At 46.1% G+C, this 21,333-nt stretch overlaps 1 protein-coding gene across 1 annotated transcript in view; it reads right to left on the bottom strand.

The window, feature by feature from the left end:
• Positions 1-1,417: 1,417 nt before the first annotated feature.
• Positions 1,418-21,333, bottom strand: part of ACTR1A (actin related protein 1A) — a 28,923-nt gene continuing 9,007 nt past the window's right edge. Inside the window, exons 2-11 of the mRNA XM_007530754.3 lie at positions 16,947-17,011; positions 15,181-15,256; positions 14,330-14,455; positions 12,204-12,328; positions 7,163-7,379; positions 5,841-5,933; positions 5,062-5,236; positions 4,885-4,946; positions 3,333-3,373; positions 1,418-3,169 (exon numbers count right to left, since the gene is read on the bottom strand). Coding sequence (XP_007530816.1) covers positions 3,067-3,169; positions 3,333-3,373; positions 4,885-4,946; positions 5,062-5,236; positions 5,841-5,933; positions 7,163-7,379; positions 12,204-12,328; positions 14,330-14,455; positions 15,181-15,256; positions 16,947-17,011 — 1,083 coding nt within the window. The 3' untranslated portion in view covers positions 1,418-3,066. The remainder of the gene's footprint in view (positions 3,170-3,332; positions 3,374-4,884; positions 4,947-5,061; positions 5,237-5,840; positions 5,934-7,162; positions 7,380-12,203; positions 12,329-14,329; positions 14,456-15,180; positions 15,257-16,946; positions 17,012-21,333) is intronic.

Below are 21,333 nucleotides of genomic sequence, written 5' to 3'. Positions count from 1 at the left end.
CTGTGCTGTATGTGGGAGTGGTGGCTGGGGGACAGGTTTCCTCACAGAGAAAAGCACACTGACAGTATTTCTCTAAGGGTGTGTGTGTGGGGGGGACTCACACAAGGCTCAGTGCAATGGAAGAACACAGACTAGTAGCTGCATGGGCACTTGGGAATAAAGTGCCCACCCCCCCCCCCCCCCCGCCCCAGGTGTGATCGTCAGAAATTCTGCAAACATTACCAAACGTTTCCTGGGGCTCAAACTGACTGATTGAGATGCTGACCTAGGCCAGTAGTCTGGGGGTTTGTACAGTGGTTAAGGTTGCTGACTCTAAGGCTAGCCTGCCTGGGTTTCAATCCTAGTTAATCAAGGACAGAGTTTTAGGAAATTGACTAACCCTCCTATGATCTTACTCTCTCTCTTTTGCCTCCTGTTGCTAGGGCTTGGTGCCTGCATCATGAATCCGCTGCTCCTGAAGGCCAGTTTTTTCTTCAATAAGACAGAGGGGAGGGTAGATAGACACCTGCAGACCTACTTCACCGCTTGTGAAGTAAGCCCCCTGCAGGTAGGGAGCCAAAGGTTCAAACCCAGATCCTTGTGCAGGTCCTTGCGCTTCATACTATGTGCATTTAACCCGGTGTGCCACCACCTGACCCCCTGATCTATTTATCATCTATAAAGTGGAGAATAAAAATGCTCAGACTCTGTAGGCTGCTGTGAGAGCCAACGAGAGTATCTGTGAAGTGCCCAGCAATTCCCTGCCCCCAGGCAGACATTTGAAACAGAAACCGGCTGCCTCCATCTTGGAACCTGCTCTACTTTCTTTGGAGGGCATAATCACTCCCCCCCCCGCAAGGATTATCACTAGGGCTCAGTCCCCGCATGACAACTCCACTTCTCTAGTGGCCTTACCTCCCCCACCCCCGTTCAAATAGAGGTAGAAATAGGGAGATAGGAGAGCACTGCTATTCTGTCTGAAGTTTCCCCCCTTGCAGATGGGGACCAGAGGCTTGAACCAGGTCCTACAGCATGGTTACTGGAGTGCACTATCACTATGGCAGTGAACCTTTGCTGTCTGATGAGAGAGAAGCCTGGATGTCTGAATGGAGGCTGCAAGAACTATACCTAGTTGCTGCCCCCACTGAGCTACAGCCCCAGGCAGCTCCCACAGACTGACAAGAGCTGTAGGAGCTGCTCCATTCACTGAGGATGTAGTTTCACCCATGGTCTTGAGTGTGTGTAGGACTGGGGCCCTCATCCCCAAAGGTGGACTACCGGCATGAACACTTTCCCTGCATCTACCTGAGGAACTGGCACTTGGGTTAGTCAAGTCTTGCTGGTACAACAGTGCCCTCTGGCGGACAGATGTGGCCCAGTTATGGTCTCAGATTCCAGACCCACACAGCACTGGCTATCGACAGAAGCCCCACTGACATTGTCTATTGGAACGACTTTATTTAAGTACATTGGGCCCCACCAGGCAGCGTGTTTGGTGCGAGGAACAGGGCTGGGCTAAGAGGAGGGTGAGCTGGTTAAGCACACTGCAGTCCACGGGTCGCCACATCGCTTTCACACACACCTGCTGCTGTGGCCCACACCTGGCAGGGCCTTTGGTCATTGGACGGGGGTGGGGTGGGGAGAATACTGCTGGAACCTGGGGGTGGGGCAGGTCTTGGTGTCACAACTGAGGGTGCCAGTAAAGATTTGATAGCCCCAGCACTGCACAGCTTGGGCTGAACTACTCAACCACTGCTGGGCCTACCCGAGTCCAGGGTAGGCACCTGGCCCTATCGCGCTTGGCACTCTGGTCTGGCCTCCTCCCTCCCTAACCAAACGAGTCCAAAGTCAAGGATGGCACAAAAGCAGCCCAGAGGGGGTCCTTCTCATCTTTACAATCTAGCCCCCTAGGGTCAGTTAGGGTGGGAAAAGGCAACTTGGTTCATTATAGCTCCTTCTCTAGTCCTAAAGGGGCTGGCTCCCTAACCTCTGGCTAGGGGATCTCTGTTAGTGATTCTACCTCTTGTTTGAAAATATTCCAACCAGCAACCTGTTGATTCCAGGGCAGTGGGCAGACTGGAGGGAGAAGGAAAGTGGAGTGACTGAGTAAGGCCTGGATCCCAAGTGGTCCCGGGCCTGTGACAGTTGTTAGTTCACCGTCATCAGGGAGTGGCAGGGCCCAGGTGCTAAGCTGTGCTCAGGGGCTGTAAACATAGTGTGTACAGGGTGACTGGTGGGCAGGAGGCAATGAACTCTTCTCCATTGTCCCTACTGAATAAACACTTCAATAAATAAAACTGAAGATGGCACTGCCCAAGGATGAACAGAAAGCAAGTAACAGGGCCTGGAGCCAACAGTCAGTCTCCTTAAATTCTCCAAAGACCCCATTCACAAGGGCTGGAGGGTGAACCCCGCTGCCAGTGAGAAGCAGCCCGCTCTTGCCTCCCTCATATGCCCACAGTGGTCCTGGTTCCCTGGGGACACTGAAGGCACCCTGCCCTCTCCTGACTCCGTCAGTGACACTTCCCAGAGTGCTTTGCCAGCCTCCCATGCCCAAACTGCAACACTGGATGGAACACGCCCCAGCCCTATCCATGATCAAGAGGCATGGAGAGCAGGATGAGCAAAGGGCCTCAGGGCACCCTGGGCATGGGGTGTCTGGGGCGAGCCCAGCCTAGGATGGGCAGCAGCAAGGTCTCCCGGGGGGTTGGCTTTCCCTCCCGCTCTATCTCCCTACGATAGTTAACATAGTCCAACACAGTCAAAGGCCCGGCTGACGGAGAAGTGGGGTTCTCTGCCAGCACTCTTCTCTCTGGGGCCAGTTAGTGGTCAACCCCAGGCCTCAGGCCATCGCCATCGTGGGTAGTTCATCGTCCTTTCCGGGCCCTGGGATCCCTGGGCCATACGGCACTCGCATATGTGCACACACTCATACCCACACATGCCCACAGACCTACACACACACCCATACACACACACCCATACACACCCACACACACACACAGCTCCTCGCAAACACTCCGACTCAAGAAAGCGAGTTTTAAAGTGGAGTTAACTTCAGAGAGAGGTGAAGATGCTGTCCCGACATTAGAAGGTTTTCCTGTGGATGGATCGGGCACCATCTTCCTCATATTCCTTCTTGGAGACCCACATCTTCTTAAAGGTGTCCAGTGAGGCAAGGATGGAGCCCCTGGAGTGGAGGGAACCCAAAGGAGGATTGTGGGAAGGAGAGAAAGTTTTCATGGAGGCAACCCATGCCCATGTTGGGGGGGTGGGGGAGAGGGCAAGTCAGATCAGGCTTCATTCTACAGGGATGGGGAGGGGAGGATAATCACTTCTTGTTTCACTCTTACCCAATCCATGTGGAATACAGTCTCTCTTGAGGTGCAGATATCTGCAAGGGTGGGTGGAAAGAGGAATCTCAGTATTTATCCTCCCTTCTGACTTTCCCTTCTATTTGTCTTTATTCATTATTGTTATTATTGTTATTATTTTGCCATTGGGTTATCACTGGGGCTCAGGGCCTGCATGATTCTACCACTCCCTGTGGCCATACTTTTTCTCTAGAGAAAGAAAGAGAGAGGGAGGGAGGAGAGGGAAAGAGGAGAAGAGAAAAGGAAATGTGACATCAGTACTCCACCACTTATGAAGTTTCCCCACTGCAGGCGTTTCCCATACGGTGGTCTAGGGTTCGATCATGGGTACCTGTGTATGATAACGTGCACTCCGCTGGGTGAACCACCTATCAGTCCCTTATTTCCAATTCTTTTAAAAAATTAATTAATGGGAGTCGGGCTGTAGCGCAGCGGGTTAAGCGCAGATGGCGCAAAGCACAAGGACCGGCATAAGGATCCCGGTTCGAACCCCGGCCCCCCACCTGCAGGGGAGTCGCTTCGCAGGCGGTGAAGCAGGTCTGCAGGTGTCTATCTTTCTCTCCTTCCCCTCCTCTCTCCATTTCTCTCTGTCCTATCCAACAATGACAACAACAATAATAACTACAACAATAAAAAACAAGGGCAACAAAAGGGAATAAATAAATATTTTAAAAAATTAATTTTTAAATATTTATTCCCTTTTGTTGCCCTTGTTTTTAATTATTGTAGTTATTATTGTTGTTATTGATGTCATTGTTGGATAGGATAGAGAGAAATGGAGAGAGGAGGGGAAGACAGAGTGGGAGAGAAAGATAAGACACCTGCAGACCTGCTTCACCACCTGTGAAGCAACTCCCCTGCAGGTGGGGAGCTGGGGGCTTGAACCGGGATCCTTATGCCAGTCTTTGTGCTTCGCGCCATGTGCACTTAACCCGCTGTGCTACTGTCCGATTCCCCAATTCTTATTGCCCAAGGCAGGGGTGCATTTCACATAAAGGACTTCTAGCTATGTCTCTGCTGGACCCTATGGCTTCTTTAGAGGGATAGAGCCAGCCTGATAGCATCTGGAAAAGCAAGTTTCCAGGATCCCTAAGCATCTCCAGTTTCCAGAGGAATTGGGGCTTTGGAGATAAGATCTGACCCTGCTGGGGACCCAGGGCAAGAGACGCTGGGGCAGGAGCCCCATCACTTAGGCTCCTTTCGTTGCTCAGGCATGCCAGCTTCCCTCAGCAGTCATTAAGATGCTAAGATGTCAGACTGTTTTCCTTAAAGAGCACAGGCTGGGCCCTCAGCCTTGTGGCTTGTCACATTCAGATACTCAAATTCCAACTCCCCCCTTCTTCTTCTTCTTCTTTTTTTTTTTTTGTAGAGAGAGAATGAGAATGAATCCTTCTCTCTGGCAGAGCTCAGGTTCAGTGTGGAAGCTGGAAGCCACCTGGAGGTGCCTGTCTACTTTTGGTTCCACAGAAAGCCTAAGCAGAGCTAGACTATAGACCAGCCCCACCCAGTCCAAGTCCCGCCATGTTCCTACCCTGATCTTCACATCTTTAGGAGCCAGTTTCTTTACTTCACTCAGTAGCCTGTCACCAAAACCTGCATGAAGAGAAAAGAGAAACTCAAGTCATTTTTTTCAGGTATCTGAACACAAACAAATCTAGAAGCTTGTTGGGACAGGGCCTGTGATGAGAGTACAAGGGCAGAGACCAACCTTTGAACAGAGTGGAGCCTCCTGAGAGGACGATGTTAGAGAAGAGCGTGCGCCGCAGGTCCATGTCCGACTTCTGGATGGCGAAGACCAGCACCTCATGGATGCCCTCACTCTCCTCACCAATCAGGTCTGGCCTGAACAGCAGCTCGGGTGCCCGGAACCTGGAAGGGCCAATCTGCAGGGGGAGAGGGCAAGCTTCTGGGGGTGGAGCTGGGGCAAAGCTCCTCTGGCGATGGGAGTGGAAGAGACTGTCTTCATTTCTTAACAGCCGTGGCTACTGAAAACCAGGGTCAGAAGTCATTGTAAGTCAAGCATCTCAGGGGACAAGATAGAGCTCCTGGGAACAAACGGGAGAATCGGAACCAATAGGTTCTTGGTTAATTACAGAGAGGAAGTGCCTATGTCTCACCCAGCTGAGACACCTTTGAATTAGTATAGGAATGCATGGGTACATGGGCATTTTGTCTTCTTAATGGAGACTCAGGGCGAGACAACTTGCTCTATACTGTGATCAATAGTTAAGGACAACGTGTACCACTCCACTTCCTATCCCCATCCCAGCCAAGGAAAACACCTCCAGTATATCCTTGGCACCACATTGGAGGAGAAAACAAGTCCCCACCCTGCTCTGTAGGAGACAATGCTGCTTGAGGGCCACCCTGCTCCAGGAAGGAGCTAATAGGACTGGTCTGTCAGGCTCCAGCCTCCTCATGGGGATGTGTCAGGGCCCAGAGCTTTAGGAGGCCTTAGAGACAGAGGGGAGAGGTCTAGCCACCTACCTCAATGGTGCTGCCATCAGGCAAGTAGTACTGAGCCTTTTCCGTCTCTAGTGTCTCGTCCTTCTGGGGGTTTATGGACAGGTAACAGGCCCTCTGCAGAACCAAGCATGAAAGTCAGGCTGGCAGGAAAACTGGGCACTTCTCTGAGCAAAGGCCAAGGAGTGATGGGCTGCAGAAATCTATGAGCTGCAGTGATTGCCCTGAAGCTCGCAGGAGTAGCTGAGGCCTTTGTCGGCCTTCCATGGGGGGGGGGGGGGAGGGCACTGAAGGCGTGAGTTTCTGCCTGTTTACCCTCCTGGTGGGTATGTATGGAAACCTGGCTCCCTGGGCCTGAGATACAAACCAACATTTTTTTTCTCTTAATTTCTATAGCTTCACCACTCCAGGCTGACAATGTCAGGTAGAAAGAGCAAGACAGAGGGGCAGGGAGAGAAAGAGAACAAAACAAAAAACACTGCACGGGGTGGGCGAGGAGACAATCTAACAATTATGCAAAAAGCCTTTCATGCCTGTCATTTAGAAGTCCCAAATTCAATCCCAACACCACCATAAGCCAGAGCTGCACAGTGATCTGGTAAAACAACAAAAACAAAAATCAGTACAAAGTTTCCTGTCAGCTAGGCTCAAACCTGGGTCGTACACATAGCAAAGGAACACATGTCCAAGTGAGAAATTTGACAGCCCCACAATCCAATTAGTATCATAATTTTTTAAAAAGATTTTATGTATTTATTGATGAGAAAGATAGGAGGAGAGAGAGAAAGAACCAGACATCACTCTGGTACACGTGCTGCCGGGGCTTGAACTCAGGACCTCACACTTGAGAGTCAAGTGCTTTATCCTCCGTGCCACCTCCCAGATCACAATATTATAATTTTTTAATACTCCACCTTTTATTTACTTCACTTGCTTTGATGGCAACAGGGAGATGGTGAGAGGGAAAGGGGAAATAGAAGAGATAGAAAAACACCTGCAGCACTGCTTCAGTACTCTTGAAGCCTCCCTCCTGCAGGTGAGGGAAGAGGCCTTGAGCCTGAGTCCTTGTGCATGGTAACATGTGCACCCAAGCAGATAAGCCGCCACACGGCTCCCCCCAATCTAATTTTAATCCAGGCTCAGGCATCTTTCTCCTTCCACTGCTAGTGGTTTTGGGTCCCTCTACTCAGCTTAGAGGCTTCTCTGTGGTCACAGGTAGCAGGAGGGCTCAGCAGGCGGCTGCACAGCTGCCAGAGGGTGGCCTGGGAGAAAAGAACCCCCATCCCACGTCCTGGAGGCCTTGGCTGCTCTATTCCCCTTCCTCAGGTCAATCCTGGCCCACTTACTTCTTTGATGGCCTTGACAATCTCGAACTCAGAGGAGGAGTGGAAATCGTAGCCCTCCTTCCGCAGGTAGAGGCGAAGGAAGCGAGAGACGTCTCGGCCAGCAATGTCAATGCGCATGATTGAATGGGGCATGGCAAAGCCCTCGTAAATGGGCACGGCGTGGGTGACACCATCTCCCGAGTCCAGCACCACACCTGTAGTTCTGCCTGTGGCATAGCTGAAGCAAAGGGGTAAATGATCAGAACCTCCTGTCTCCTCACTCTGGGGAGAAACACTTCTCCTTAAGAGTTGAGTGTCAGCTGAACTGTCCAGTGGCTGGAGGATGCAGAGGACTAAGGGAGCCAGGGCACTGAAAGAAACCTTGAAATTCCTGAATAAAAAGCTCACAGTTTATCACTCTTCCACTCTCAGAGGAGCATGATTGACCTTCAACCTTTTTGTTTTTATTTTTTTAAATATTTACTTATTTATTCCCTTTTGTTGACCTTGTTGTTTTATTGTTGTATTTATTATTATTGTTATTGATGTCATCGTTGTTGGATAGGACAGAGAGAAATTGAGAGAGGAGGGGAAGACAGAGGGGGAAAGAAAGACACTTGCAGACCTGCTTCACCACTTGTGAAATGACTCCCCTGCAGGTGGGGAGCCGGGGGCTCAAACTGGGATCCTTACACTGTTCCTTGCGCTTTGCACCACCTGCAGTTTTTTATTAAAAATTTTTAAAAATATATTTATTTTATTTATTTATTCCCTTTTGTTGCCCTTGTTGTTTTATTGTTGTTGTTATTATTGTTGTTGTCGTTGTTGGATAGGACAGAGAGAAATGGAGAGAGGGAGGGGAAGACAGAGAGGAGGAGAGAAAGATAGACACCTGCAGACCTGCTTCACCGCCTGTGAAGCGACTCCCCTGCAGGTGGGGAGCCGGGGTTCGAACCGGGATCCTTATGCTGGTCCTTGTGCTTTGCGCCACCTGCGCTTAGTCCGCTGCACTACAGCCTGACTCCCTTATTAAAAATTAAAAAAATATATCTATTTATTTTCCCTTTTGTTGCCATTGTTGTTTTTTTATTGTTGTTGTAGTTATTATTGTTATTACTGATGTCGTCATTGTTAGGACAGAGAGAAATGGATAGAGGAGGGGAAGACAGAGACGGGGAAAGAAAGACACTTGCAGACCTACTTCACCACTTGTGAAATGACTCCCCTGCAGGTGGGGAGCCGGGGGCTCAAACTGGGATCCTTACACTGTTCCTTGCGCTTTGCACCACCTGCGTTTTTTTATTAAAATTAAAAAAAAAAAATCTATTTATTTTCCCTTTTGTTGCCATTGTTTTTTTTTATTGTTGTTGTAGTTATTATTGTTATTACTGATGTCATCATTGTTAGATAGGACAGAGAGAAATGGAGAGAGGAGGGGAAGACAGAGAGAGGGAGACAAAGATAGACACCTGTAGATCTGCTTCACCGCCTGTGAAGTGACTCCCCTGCATGGGGGAGCTGGGAGCTCGAACCAGGATCCTTATGCCAGTCCTTGTGCTTTGCGCCATGCGCGCTTAACCCACTGTGCTACCGCCCGACTCCCTGCACCAACTGCGTTTAACCCGCTATGCTACCGCCTGACTCCTGACCTTCAACTTCTTTATGGATCTAAACTAAGGGGGAGTTTTTATTCTCTGGACAAAAGAAAAGACTCTAACTTCTATCAGGGTGAAGCAGGAAATGTAAATAAGGAAAATAGAAATATTTTCACTTAGATTTTTTTTTTCTTTATTGGGGGATTGTTTACAGAATATTGTCACTACGAAAAATGTAGCTTTCCAACAAACAATAAAATATCTAGGAATTAACCTAAACAAAGAAGTGAAAGATTTGTATACTGAAAATTATGAGTCACTACTCAAGGAAATTGAAAAAGACACAAAGAAGTGGAAAGATATTCTATGTTCATGGGTTGGAAGAACTAACAACATCAAAATGAATATACTACCCAGAGCCATCTACAAATTTAATGCTATCCCCATCAAGATCCCAAGCACTTTTTTTAGGAGAATAGAACAAATGCTACAAATGTTTATATGGAACCAGAAAAGACCTAGAATTGCCAAAACAATCTTGAGAAGAAAAAACTGAACTGGAGGCATCACACTCCCAAATCTCAAATTGTATTATACAGCGTTGCCATCAAAACTGCTTGGTACTGGAACATGAATAGACACACTGGACAGTGGAATAGAATTGAGAGTCCAGAAATGGTGTTGGAAAAAATGGGTTGAAACATGCAGAAGAATGAAATCGAACCACTATATTTCACCAAATACAAAAGTAAATTCCAAGTGGATCAAGGACTTGGATGTTAGACCAGCAACTATCAGATACTTAGAGGAAAATATTGGCAGAACTCTTTTCTGCATAAATTTAAAAAACATCTTCAATGAGATGAATCCAATTACAAAGAAGACTAAGGCAAGTATAAACCTATGGGACTACATCAAACTAAAAAGCTTCTGCACTGGGGCTGGGTGGTGGCACACCTGGTTGAGCGACGTGTTACAGTACAAAAGGACCTGGGTTTGATCCCCTGGCCCCCACTGCAGGGGGAAAGCTTTGTGAGTGGTGAAGCAGGGCTGCAGGTGTCTCTCTGTCTCTCCCCTCCTTCCTTCTTGATTTCTGGCTGTTTCTATCCAATAAATAAAGATTAAAAAAAAAAAAAAAGCTTCTGCACAGCAAAAAAACACCATTACCCAAACCAAGAGACCCCTCACAGAATGGGAGAAGATCTTTGCATGCCATACATGAATCCAATTACAAAGAAGACTAAGGCAAGCATAAACCTATGGGACTACATCAAATTAAAAAGCTAATAACAAGAGGCTAATAACCAAAATATATAAAGAGCTTGCCAAACTCAACAACAAGAAAACAAATAACCCCATCCAAAAATGGGAGGAGGATATGGACAGAATATTCACCACAGAAGAGATTCAAAAGGCCAATAAACACATGAAAAAATGCTCCAAATCTTTGATTGTCAGAGAAATGCAAATAAAGACAACAATGAGATACCACTTCACTCCTGTGAGAATGTCATACATCAGAAAAGGTAATAGCAGCAAATGCTGGAGAGGTTGTGGGGGTCAAAGGAACCCTCCTTCACTGATGGTGGGAATGTAAATTGGTCCAACCTCTGTGGAGAACAGTCTGGAGAACTCTCAGAAGGCTATGTACCTACCCTATGACCCTGCAATTCCTCTCCTGGGGATATATCCTAAGGAACCCAACACATCCATCCAAAAAGATCTGTGTACACATATGTTCTCAGCAGCACAATTTGTAATAGCCAAAACCTGGAAGCAACCCAGGTGTCCAACAACAGATGAGTAGCTGAGCAAGTTGTGGTATATATATACACAATGGAATACTACTCAGCTATAAAAAACAGTGACTTCACCATTCTCAGCTGATCTTGGATGGACCTTGAAAAAATCATGTTGAGTGAAATAAGTCAGAAACAGAAGGATGAATATGGGATGATCTCACTCTCAGGCAGAAGTTAAAAAACAAGATCAGAAGAGAAAACAACCCAACACATCCATCCAAAAAGATCTGTGTACACATATGTTCTTGGCAGCACAATTTGTAATAGCCAAAACCTGGAAGCAACCCAGGTGTCCAACAACAGATGAGTGGCTGAGCAAGTTGTGGTATATATACACAATGGAATACTACTCAGCTGTAAAAAATGGTGGAAGGGCAACAGGGAAAGGCAGAGACTGTGGTGATGTCAGGCCTGCAACATCCTAACTAAAATGACAGGTGCTATGTCAGTTCTAGCTGATTTTTGCCCTTTAAGACTATGGCTCCAATGTTAATAATGACTCCTTTATTATCTTATTTTTCCAGAGAAGCCAGACTTTTGGATCTTGCTAGCAAACCTCCCAACTTTCAAACCCTGGCTACACATTCTAGTGGGCTCAGACTCATGCCTGCTGCCAGTCATCGTATACCGTATCTCAGCAGGAGCAGTGACCCTGTGAGGCAGGCTGGGGCTAGCAGAGCACTGACTAAAGGGGGCAGAGCAGGGCATGGTAACTTTTTTTAACTTTAAAAAAATATATATTTATTTTTTACACAATGGAATACTACTCAGCTGTAAAAAATGGTGACTTCACCATTTTCAGCCGATCTTGGATGGACCTTGAAAAATTCATGTTGAGTGAAATAAGTCAGAAACAGAAGGATAAATATGGGATGATCTCGCTCTCAGGCCGAAGTTAAAAAACAAGATCAGAAGAGAAAACACAAGTAGAACCTGAACTGGAATTGGCTTATTGCATCAAAGTAAAAGACTCTGGGGTGGGTGGGTAGGGAGAATACAGGTCCATGAAGGATGACAGAGGGTGGACCTAGTGGGGGTTGTATTGTTATACGGGAAGCTGGGGAATGTTATGCATGTACAAACTATTGCATTTACTGTTGAATGTACATTAGTTCCCCAATAAAGAAAAAAAAAAATATATTTATTTTATTCCCTTTTGCTGCCCTTGTTGTTTTATTGTTGTTGTTATTGATGTCATCATTGTTGGATAGGACAGAGAGAAATGGAGAGAGGAGGGGAAGACAGGGAGAGGAAAAGAAAGACAGACACCTGCAGACCTGCTTCACCGCCTGTGAAGCGACTCCCCTGCAGGTGGAGAGCCGGGAGCTTGAACCGGGATCCTTACGCCGGTCCCTGCACTTTGCGCCACCTGCACTTAACCCGCTGTGCTACCACCCGACTCCCGGTACAGTGGTTTTTCATAATGACTAGCACCAGCCTCACACCTGGTTCAAGGAGGCTCTGAATGAGCATTTGGACACACTGCAGGGGTCATCAGGAAGAGCCGGGGCTTCCCCAAAGGCCCTGCAGGGAGCCTTGGGCACCAGGCTGCAGATAGTCTCAACACTCCCTTTCCCACCACCCTCCCCTCCCCTCCCCTCCCCTCCCCTAGCAGGGTGCTGCTTCCCCCAAGGGAGCCGTCTAGGCGGCGGCGCTGCTACTCACAGGCTGAGCACAGCTTGCATGGAGATGAAGAGGGCCGGCGCATTGAAGGTCTCGAAGAAAACTTCAGCAGCCCGTTCTCGGTTTCTCCGTGGGTTTAGAGGTGCCTCAGTCAGGAGCACAGGATGCTGGTGAAAGACGCACAGGCGGCAGTCAAGGTGAGGCCGGATCTTTACACCTCACTGGCATGGGCAAGAAGCCCCCGGGTGGGTGGCCACAAAGTTCTGGGGGCTTTGTCAGTCTCTCCATCAAATAAAAGGCAATCTGGCTCTGCCATCTCCTTCAGCCAGTCTTTCAGCCTTCCAAATCCATGCCTCCTTCCAAGTACCATTCTGCCTTTGCCTTCACCTCCTTGGTTTCTCTTTCTTACTGATAAACGAGTCTCCACTCCTTTGTATTCCATTCTTACATATGCTTCTGTATCTACCAGACACCTCGAATTGTCAAGAGAATTTTGCTTCACTCTCAATTTTGATTCGTAAAAAAATACTAGTTAAAACAGGAGGCAGAGTGGTGGCGCACCTGGTTAAGTGCACGTTGCCATGTGCAAGGACCCAGGTTGAGCCCTGACTCCTCGCCTATGGGGGGAGACGCTTCACAAGTGGTGAAGCAGGTCTGTAGGTGTCTGTCATCTTTCTCGTTCTGTCTCCACACCTTCCCTCTCAATTTCTCTCTCTTCTTCTTCTTTACTGGAGCACTGCTCAACTATGGCTAATGGTGGTACCGGGGGTTTGAACCTGGAACTCTGGAGTCTTAAGCATGAGACTCTCTTTGCATAACCATTATGCTATGTACCCCCACCCAATTTCTCTCTGTTCTATCAAAGCAAACACAAAGAAAAAAAAAAAAGCCACTGCTAACCCTTATGGCAAAAAAAAAAAAAAAAGATTTAATATACATATATACTGCAACTTCTTAGAAATTTCTTAGAAATTAAAAAAAAATTAATATTTATTTTCCCTTTTGTTACCCTTGTTTTTTTATTGTTGTTGTTACTGATGTCATCGTTATTAGGACAGAGAAATGGAGAGAGGAGGGGAAGACAGAGGGCGGAGAGAAAGATAGACACCTGCAGACCTGCTTCACCGCTTGTGAAGTGACTCCCCTGCAGGTGGGGAGCTGGGGGCTCGAACCAGGATCCTTATGCAGGTCCTTACGCTTTGCGCCACATGCACTTAACCTGTTGTGCTACCGCCTGACCCCCACCTTCCTTAGAAATGAAACAGTAGGGGGAGTTGGGTGGTAGCATAGCAGGTTAAGCACACATGGTGCGAAGCACAAGGACCGGCTCAAGGATCCTGTTTTGAACCCCCTGCTCCCCCCTGTAGGGGTGCCGCTTCATAAACGGTGAAGCAGGTCTGCAGGTGTCTCTCTTTCTCTCCCCCTCTCTGTCTTCCCCTCCTCTCTCCATTTCTCTGTCCTATCCAGCAACAACATCAATAACAACAATAAAACAGTAAGTGCAACAAAAGGGAATAAATATATATATATATTTTTAAATAAAGAAATTAAAGAGTAGGAGCTGGGTGGTGGAATACCTGGTTGAGTGCACATTACAATGTGCAAGGACCCGGGTTTGAGCCCCCTGCCCCCACCTGTAGGGGGAAAGCTTTGCAAGTGGTGAAGCAGGTCTGCAGGTGTCTCTCTCTCTCTCTCCCTGTCTCCATCTCCCTCCCCTCTAAATTTCTGACTGTCTCTATCCAATAAATAAAGATAATACACAAAAAAATTTAAAAAAGAGTAGAGGCTCGGGAGGGAGAAGATAGCATAATGGTTATCCAAAGTGACTCTCATTTCTGAGACTCCAAAGTCCTAGGTTCAATCCCCTGCACCACCATAAGCCAGAGTAGAGGCTCTGAAGTCTGAAAGACAGTTATGAATTCCAGTTCTAAATGCCATTAATAGAAGCACTGTTTGGCTTTGCTGAACTCTGAGTCCCTTATTTGTCAAGTGGAGATATTACCATGTGTATTTCATAGGAATGGTATAAAGATGAACACAAACATGTCTGAAACACACATGACCTGATGCCTGGCACACAACAAGACTCTGAACCACCCTTGGCCTTTACACAGCATCTTCGGCATCTCAGGCAGGGGCTGGGCTGGCTCTGCACAGAGGGGCCTCACCTCCTCAGAGAAAGTCTGCAGCTGGTCCTTAGAATACACATACTGCCAGATGCGCTCCATGTCATTCCAGTCCTTGACAATGCCATGCTCCATGGGGTAGCGTATGGAGAGCAGCCCTCGGTGCTCCTGGAGGCAGAGAGCAGAAGCCAACCTCTTAGTCAGGGTGCCTGATGGACTTTGCTCTTCCACATCTGTGAGTTCCCACCCTTACCCAGGACAAAGGGCACTAACATGCTTCCAAGTCTCTAAACTGCTACAAACTACTTTAGTGACCTAAGCATCTGGCAAAGCAGAAGGCTTCTGCATTTCCACAGGCCCTTAGATGTCCCTAGGGTAAGTGACAAGACACACCTTCCTTGATGCCTGGTCCTCAAGACACAATTTCCTGGCTCCCCCTTCTGGGTCTTAGCAGTAGATTCAAGGTTGGCAACAATGATTCTTTTGTTCTGCTTCAAGAGGCTGCTGGGGATTCTGCCAAAATGTGCTAATTAACTTACTCCCAAGGTACTCTAGCCAGGATCTCTACCCAAATCCTTTTTGCCAAATAACCAAGCTGGTCAACTTGATTACTGGAAAAGTTGTGACAGGATGTAGAATGAAGGCAAAAGATTCTCTATTTTCTAGCCTGGTCTCCATTTCCAAAAGTAGGGTTCCAGATATCTCTTGTCAGAGCCAGAGATTGCTATTCAGAGAAATAAATGGAATAGACTTTAAGTGAGAGAAGCAAAGGGCATCTTAAGAGGAAATTGCTCCTTTTAGTCACAGCTGTATCTCTCAGCTGGGACACTTCTCGTGAGAAATAATAAAGGTCCTCTGCTGTCTGAGGTGTCTTCAGAAGCATCAGGAATTACCTCAGCTTTAGGGCCAATGAAGATGTCACCTTCAAGTGCTCCTGCCATGACACGGACATGCTTGGGTCTACCCACACTGTGAAGGAAAACAAGGACCATCAGGTTTCAGGAGGACACAAGAGGGTTATAGATGCACATGTTCAGATAGGAAGAAAACTTAATTCTATTTTGACTTTTAAAATATTTTATTTATTTATTAATGAGAGGAATAGGAGAGAAAAAGAGAACATGAGAACCAGGGGGCTAGGCGGTGGTGGCGCACCTGGTTAAGTGTATGCACTACAGTGTACAAGAACCCAGGTTCAAGCCCCTGGTCCCCACCTGTAGGGGTAAAGCTTCATGCGCGGTATAGCAGGGCTGCAGGTGTCTCTCTGTTTCTCTCCCTCCCTATTTCCCCTCAATTTCTCTCTGTCTCTATCCAACAATAAATAAAGATTTTTAAAAAGGCTTAAGTGGTCCAGGAGGTGGTGCACTAAATAAAGCATTGGACTCTCACGCATGAGGTTCTGAGTTCAATCCCTGGCAGCACCATTAACACATAAATAAAATCTTTTTTTAAAAAGGCTTAAAGTTAAAGAGCGAGAGGAGAGAGAGAGAGAGAGAGAGAGAACCAGACATCACTCTGTGCTGCCGAAAATGATGGAAATCAGACCCTCATGCTTGAGTCTAATGCTTAATCCACTGTGCCACCTCCCAGACCACTTTTTTTTTTCACCAGAGCCCTGCACAGCTCTGGTTTATGGTGACGAGGGGGGATAGAACCTGGGACTTCGAAGCCTCAGGCATCAAAGTCTCTGCGTAACCATTATGCTATAACTGCCCTATAATTATCTTTGAGAAGTGAGGTTACAGATAATGTTTATCGCTTAAGGATACTGGTTTGAGCCCCTGGCTCCCCATCTGCAGATAATGTTTATCTTCTTTCTACTTTTTTGCATTTCCCACTATTTCTACAATGAGTATCTATTACTTAAAGTTGTTTGTATATTGTTTCATTAATTTTATTATATTTATATTATTTCTTATGCTGCTAAAACAAATCTTAGAGGATTTAATATCTTTAGTTCTTCTCCCTCAATGTATAAGAAGTCCTTAAATCATAATATTTCACTCAACACTTGTTAAAACACTTCTTGAGGGACTGAAGGATTGATGAGATCCTGCTTTCATTGTTTGATGTTTGAAAGTTGCAGTTTCTAAGAATCTATCAATGATGTTAAATGAAGACTTACTATATATGTAGATCAAAAGACAAAGAAGCAAGAGTTTAACTCAAGTGTGTGTGTGGGGTGTAGACAGCATAATGGTTATGCAAAGAAGACTCTCAAGCCTGAGGCTATGAAGTCCCAGGTTCAATCCCCTGTACCACCATAAGCCAGAGCTGAGCAGTACTCTGGTAAAAAAAAATAATAAAAATAAGAAAGTATAAAAATTGTAGTTTCTTTACCTCCTTTTCAGGTCTTCTACTTAGTAAAACTGTGTAATATTATAACTGTGACAGATAGTTTTCATCCTTTTTCTCTCCCTCTAAACCCCCAACACACACACACACACACACACACACACACACACACACACACACACACCCCCGCCACCTTCCTCCCCCTTTGGAGGAAAGCTCTGAGAAACTCATTCTCAGGTGACTGGCTACAGAAGAAGGGCAAATGCTAGAAGAAGAAGGTGATAGAATAATTTTTTAAAAGTAGGCTCTCTGGAGAGACAGTCATTCAAAGCAATATGTCACTAATAGTAACAGAATGACTTACTAGTTTGGAAAGCAGTATTTAGGAATCTGATCACCAGCAAAACCAGCTTTAATCACACCGGATCCCTGAGGAGAGAGAAGAGAAAGAGCAGTTAGAAGTATAAAATAACAACAGGAGATACCCATCTTATAATACACTTATGGTTTCATTTTCTCTTACAAAAGAGAAAGATCTTACGTGTTTATACAGTATAGTCACTGGTACTAGCGTCTGCTTAGTGAACCAGCAAAGGGAGGGAAGTGGGTTTGGGGGGGTGTGATGAGAACTTACACTGTACACTCAAAATATACTGTTTGGTTTTTATTTAATATTTATTCAATCCCTTTTGTTGCCCTTGTTTTTTTATTATTGAAGTTATCATTGCTATTATTATTGAATAGGACAGAGAGAAATGGAGAGAAGAGGGAAAGATAGGGGGAGAGAAAGACACCTGCAGACCTGCTTCACTGCCTGTGACGTGACTCCCCTGCAGGTGGGATACTGTTTGCTTTTTATGTGACTTTCCTACATTTAATAAAGGGGAGAAAGAAAACCTGAGAGAAGAGGAATGTATCTAGAAGAATCAAAGTCACGTAATTCTGTTAGACCATGCTTTCAAAAACCCATTTCCCAGTTCAGGGATGTACCCTCTGTGCCCTGCTGCAAGGTCTCTTTCTTTCTTTCCCTTCCTTCCTTCCTTCCTTCCTTCCTTCCTTCCTTCCTTCCTTCCCTTTTTTTTTTTTTTGCCTCCAGGGTTATCACTGGGGCTCGGTGATGTCTGCACTACAAATTTACTGCTCCCGGAGGCCATTTTTCTCATTTTTTGTTGCCTTGTCGTTACTGTTGCCATTGCTGCTGTTGTTGGATAGAACAGAGAGAAAGTGAGAAAGTGAGAGAGGAGGGGAAGACAGGGGCTTACAGACCTACTTCACTGCCTGTGAAGCTACCCCCGCAGGTGGGGAGCCGGGAGCTTGAACCAGTAGCCTTATACCAGTCCTTGCGCTTTGTGCCATGTGTGCTTAACCCACTGTGCTACCACCTGGCCCCCACCCTGCAAAGTTTCTATGACAGACACACTATATGTGGAGGCTAACTGGATGGCACTGTCACACTTGAACTTGATTCTCATATTGTCTAGTTCTGACAAGGTTGCATACTGTGTTTTGTGGAAGTTTTTTTATTATTATTTTAATTTTACAAAATTACATGTCAACAGGGATTTAAATCCACCAGAGTTCTGAATCTTCAGTCTCCCCACTGAAAGCCACCAAAGTTCCCCAAAGGTTGTAAATATGAGCCAACCATCATCTCTACAACTATCTGTCCACATTTATACATAATTCCCCCCTTTTTCTTCCTGATCCAATCTTTCTTCCCCTCTAAGCCACTCACGACAACATAACTACCTCCATATGTCCCTCTCCTTTCCCTCCTCTCTCTCTGGGTGCTGATGGAGCTGGAGCCAGAGCCCTCTTCGCTTCCTATCACTTCTCTTCTGCTGGGAGTATAGATCAGGTTGTTTTGGGGGTTGGAAGTTTGGTTTTTATAGTGTGTTGTTTCACTCTTTGATGTCTGAGAAGCAGCAGGGAAGCCCTAAAGCATTGTTTGAGAAGAGAAGAGACTTAAGATTATGATACCTGGTATTTTGGGTGGAGTGATAAAAATAAGTAAATGAAATAAAACAGTAGTAATAAAAAAGAATCCAGATTCTCCCACCCAAGGCCCTACCAAAATAAACACTGACTCCAGAAAAAGACAGCAACCCTGTGCAGAACAGATGTCAAGGCTTGGTACCGTTAGAGATGCACCCAGTTTCCTTCTTAACTTTTCTTCCATCATATCTGATGCTCACGTCCTTTCACCCCAACATGGCATGGTTACTAGGCCAGGCCTTTTCCTGATGCTTGCTGACCCCTCTCCTGGGGCAGAGTGTGATACTTCGAGAACTCACAAAGCAAGCAGCGAGTACATAATCAAGGTTATTTTACACCAAACACTTCTCAGTGACATCCCTGGCTCCCTGTCTTATTTTTAGCTTCTCTCTTCTTTTAAGAATAATAGTTTATTTGATTTTTGCATAGAGACAAAGAAATTGAGAGGGAAGATAGAGATAGAGATACCTGCAGTACTGCTACACTGCCTCTGAAGCTTCCCCCCTCTTGCAGGTGGGGACCAGGGACTTGAACCCTGGTCTTGTTTTTTTCTTCTTTTTAAAAATATCTATTCCTTTTTGTTGTCCTTGTTTTTTTGTTGTACTTATTATTGTTGTCGTCGTTGTTGGATAGGACAGAGAGAAATGGTGAGAGGAGGGGAAGACAGAGAGGGGGAGAGAAAGATAAGACACCTGCAGACCTGCAGGTGGGGAGCCGCGGGCTCGAACCCGGATCCTTAGCCGGTCCCTGCGCTTTGCGCCACCTGCACTTAACCCGCTGTGCTACCCTTCGATTCCCAGGTCTTTCCTTCTTTTTTTTTTTTAATTCTTTTTTTTAATATTTATTTTATTTATTTATTCCCTTTTGTTGCCCTTGTTGAGGTCTTTCTTTTTTAACCAAAGCGCTGCTCAGCTCTAGTTTATGGTGGTGTGGGGGACTGAACCTGAGACTTTGAAGCCTCAGGCACGAAAGCCTCTTTGCATAACCACTATGCTATTTCCCCACCCCAAATCACACAGATATGCTCTCTGTACCGAGTCTACTTCCATTACCCGCCCCCCCCAACCCTCATTTTCTCTCCTACAGGAGGAAGGAGGTGAGATGAGTCATCCTGAGGCCTGGTTCTGGTAACAGAAGGGGAGGAAGTAAGATGTGCTGAAGGGGGAGTCAGGCGTTAGCGCAGTGGGTGAAGCAGGTCTGCAGGTGTCTCTCTTTCTCTCCCCCTGTCTTCCCCTCCTCTCCATTTCTCTGTCCTATCCAACAATAACAACAACAACAATAGTAACTACAACAATAAAACAATAAGGGCAACAAAAGGGAATTAAATAAATATATATATATATATTTTTTAAAGATTTTATTTATTCATGAGAAAGATAGGAGAGAGAGAAAGAACCAGACATCACTCTGGTACATGTGCTGCCAGGGATTGAACTCAGGACCTCATGCTTGGGGGTCCAATGCTTTAGTCACTGCGCCACCTCCTGGACCACAACAAATAAATATTTTTAAAAATTAAAAAAAAAAAAAAGAGGGGTCAGGAGAAGAGCAGGCAAGTCAGATTTCTAAGGCAGGCAGCTCTTTCAGCAAAACAGAGAGAAAACACGGGACAAGTCCAAATTCATGGGCCTGGGCAGTCCAGCAAGGCATCTGGAAAAAGCGTAGCTGTAACTGAGCTGAACAACTGGGTGGCAGGAGAACTACCGGACTGCAAACCCAGGGCTCCAGAAGAGAGTATGGACAGTGAGAACTGCACTGTACAGAACTCTGGGTACTTGTTAGCTCAAGCTTTGAATAATTGCTCACTGACTTTGTGTGGGTGTGGTGATGCCAAGAGGCTAATAATTGGATGGCTTGGCAGAGGTTGTAACAAGAAAAGTAAGGATGAGACCTGTACTTTCCACTCCAATAACTTTTAGGAGATGATCTTCTAGGATATTCAATTCTGAGTTACTAGCAAAAGAACTAAATTCTGAGTAAGAAGGCAGATTAAGATGTCACATTCCCAATAAAGAAATAAAAAAAAAAAACAAAGATGTCACATTCACTTTTCCCCCCTTTGTCCTTCCCAACACTAGTATAAACAGGCCCAATTCAAACATTTCCACCTTCTTCCTGAAGAACAACTCCCAAGTGGAAATAATTCTCCTCTCCCTATTATCCCATGAAATCACCTTTACCTATCACAAAGTAGCACGCATTTCATTCTGTTCTCTATGAGAATTTATGGTTCCCATCTGTGTCTCTTTTCAGCCCAAGTTCCTTGAGGTCACAGACGTTCATTATATGTCAGCAGTCTCTGGCATTTGCAGGATGTTCAAATAGATGCTGGCTGACTAAAATTACAATCAAGTGTACATGACTGGCAGCTGGAGCCTAACATATAGAACTTGAATGAGCAGTAGGATGCCAGAAGCCGCAGGCAGAGGTGGTGCAGCCTGCGCAGGCTGTGAAGGCAAAAGTCAGCAGAAGTTAGTGAATGATGCATGAGGTGGAACCAGACCCAGCTTGTCCCTGCAGCCCCAGAGCTGGCCCACCAGGCCAGCAGTTGGGTGCAGAATGGTGCAGGGAAAGTGACTGAGCTGCCTCAGGCAATACCAAGAGAGCATTTTAAAAGGGTCTTGTCAGTTTTATTTACGACACTTATAACTAGGAACTGTTTACTGTACAATGAGCTGCCATTTTGTTAGCTGCTCTGGCAAAGCAAACAAATATACCCTGTAGAGTTGTCTTGAAAACATAGTGCCATCAAATAT

This window comes from Erinaceus europaeus, chromosome 14 (assembly GCF_950295315.1).
Source record: "Erinaceus europaeus chromosome 14, mEriEur2.1, whole genome shotgun sequence".
NCBI classification, from domain to species: domain Eukaryota; kingdom Metazoa; phylum Chordata; class Mammalia; order Eulipotyphla; family Erinaceidae; genus Erinaceus; species Erinaceus europaeus.
Note: the sequence above shows the minus strand (reverse complement) of the source record. Positions and strands in the feature narration are given on the sequence as shown.